Raw genomic sequence first — 2,167 nt, forward strand, 5'->3', positions numbered from 1 at the left:
CTGCTGGCTGTGTGGACGCAGTGCAGGAACACTGAATGATAAACACGAAAAAATAATAACGGACTGAATTATTATAAATATTTAACCTGCTTTACAGAACCTCATGGAATACCAGCATCAGATTTAATTCATGAATAACCGGTGACATGAAATAAAATAATAAGTTTGACTTTGTGATATTTGGGTTTCCCAGATATTTTATTAGGAGGTTTTGTTTTCATTTATTTTCATTCAAAGTTTTCTTACCGTTAAATCTCAGATTTAAAGTGAGTTTTTGTTTATTTTTGTTTCAGTTTATTAGTTTGTGTCAGCGGAAGGATCTGAAGCCACGGGCGCTGCAGCAGCTGGAGTCGCACCGCCGCCCGACGGTGCGTAAAAAGCCTTCCGCCGCGGTGGTTAGATCCCGCTCAGTCACCGCAGTGAAGCGGCAGAAACCCCCTTCCCAGAAACCATTTCACACATTAAACCTATTTGACGTTCAGAGCAGACTCTGGTGCGGATATCTGTGGCGTGTTGGAGCCTGAAGCGGCCGTGTTTAACGCGGTGGGAGCGAAGAGAAGAGTGCGACAGCGACACGGCCGGAGCTGCGGAGAGCGAGCGAACAGCAGCAGAAAACAAACCCTCCAGCTCCTGCTGACATTTTACATCCAGACACAGCGGCTCAGAACGGTGAATTAACGCGGTGAGATGCCGGGGATGATGGATAAAGGCTCGGAGTATCTGGGGAAAGGTCGTTCAAACGGCACCAAGAGTCCGTCCAACGCTTCTAACGGACATTTTTCTGACGAGAGCGGCAGCGACGACGAACACGGTGGGTATAGCCTCGAACACACCTCTTGTGGCTCCGTATGTGCGCGTTTTGAAACGTGAGTATTTTGAAATAAACGCGTCCTGTGTCATGGGTGTCGGTGTTTTCCAGATGTGGGGATGCGGGTCGGAGCGGATTACCAGGCCAACATTCCCGAGTTCGAGCCCGGTGAGTTTTTTTTTTTTTTTACTGGCTCTCTACCTGAGAGACGGACGGTGGTAGCCTCGGTACATGTAAACACTCACAGCTTCATGTGTCGGTGGGTTCTGACAAACTGGACCAGCGGTGGACGAAGTACTCGGATCCTTTACTTAATTATTACCTCACTGTAAAAAAAAAATTACAAGTACTGCGTTGACAATGTTACTTAAGTAAAACTATGTAAGTATAATCAGGAAAATGTACCTCAAGTATTTAAAGTAAAAGTAGTAAACGCAGAGTGAAAAATGTCCCGTGTGACTGTTGTACTGTCACAGAGCTGCAACAGTTTATCAGACTCGACTGTTAAATTAATCTGCACCTATTTTAATAATAGATTACATCATTTTTTAAGACAAATTCTCTGATTCAGCATCTTAAATGTGAATATTTTCTGTTTTTCGCTCCTCTGAGACAATAAACTGAATATATTTCGGTTTAGGACCAAACAAGACATCCGAGGAAACACTGATCAACATTTTCTTTTTACAACTAATCGATCAATAGAGAAGATAATTAATAACTGAAAATAATCTGATTATATATTCCTCGTGAATTAAACTATTTAGTATCAGAGTGCAGAGTGGATTCATCTGCTGATTATTTTCTCACTTAATCGATTGTAAAAAAATAAAAAATGGAAATGTTACCCAGAGCCCAAAGTGACACCTTCACAACACTTGTTTTGTCTAAACCTCAAAATGATTAAAAATACATTAAAATAATTAATAAGAAAAACAGTAAATCTTCATATGTGTGAACCGTTAAATGTTTTAGATGAAAAATGTCTTAAACTTCATGAAAATTGTTTTCAGTTTACTTTCTGTCAATCAACTAATGTACCAGCTGTACCTGTATAAACTGTTTAAATAACAAAACATCAGATTTTAAAACTCTTCATATGTAAAAATCTGACTTTGTAAAGTAACTGAAGCTCTCAGATAAATGTAGTGAAGTAAAAAGTCCAACATCTCCCTCTGAGACGGAGCAGAAGGAGAAAGAAAAAACTCAAGTAAAGACTGCAGGAATAATAAAACTATAACTTTCAACAAGTAAATCGATAAATGACAGTTTTTTTATGATGTATTTGTGCAGAGAAAATGTTAAATTTCATTTTTAATTAAAAAAAATCTGAACTAGTCCCCCCCCCCCCCCCCCCCC

General features: G+C 39.8%; 1 protein-coding gene across 1 annotated transcript in view; it reads left to right on the top strand.

Annotated features, from left to right (window-relative positions):
* Nucleotides 1-310: 310 nt before the first annotated feature.
* Nucleotides 311-2,167, top strand: part of LOC123964427 (REST corepressor 3-like) — a gene marked incomplete at its 3' end in the record, with an annotated part of 5,171 nt that continues 3,314 nt past the window's right edge. Inside the window, exons 1-2 of the mRNA XM_046041414.1 lie at nt 311-811; nt 920-976. Of these exons, the coding sequence (XP_045897370.1) occupies nt 688-811; nt 920-976 (181 nt within the window). The remainder of the gene's footprint in view (nt 812-919; nt 977-2,167) is intronic.

The sequence above is a fragment of the Micropterus dolomieu genome, unplaced genomic scaffold (genome assembly GCF_021292245.1).
Source record: "Micropterus dolomieu isolate WLL.071019.BEF.003 ecotype Adirondacks unplaced genomic scaffold, ASM2129224v1 contig_2340, whole genome shotgun sequence".
Classification (NCBI taxonomy): Eukaryota; Metazoa; Chordata; class Actinopteri; order Centrarchiformes; family Centrarchidae; genus Micropterus; species Micropterus dolomieu.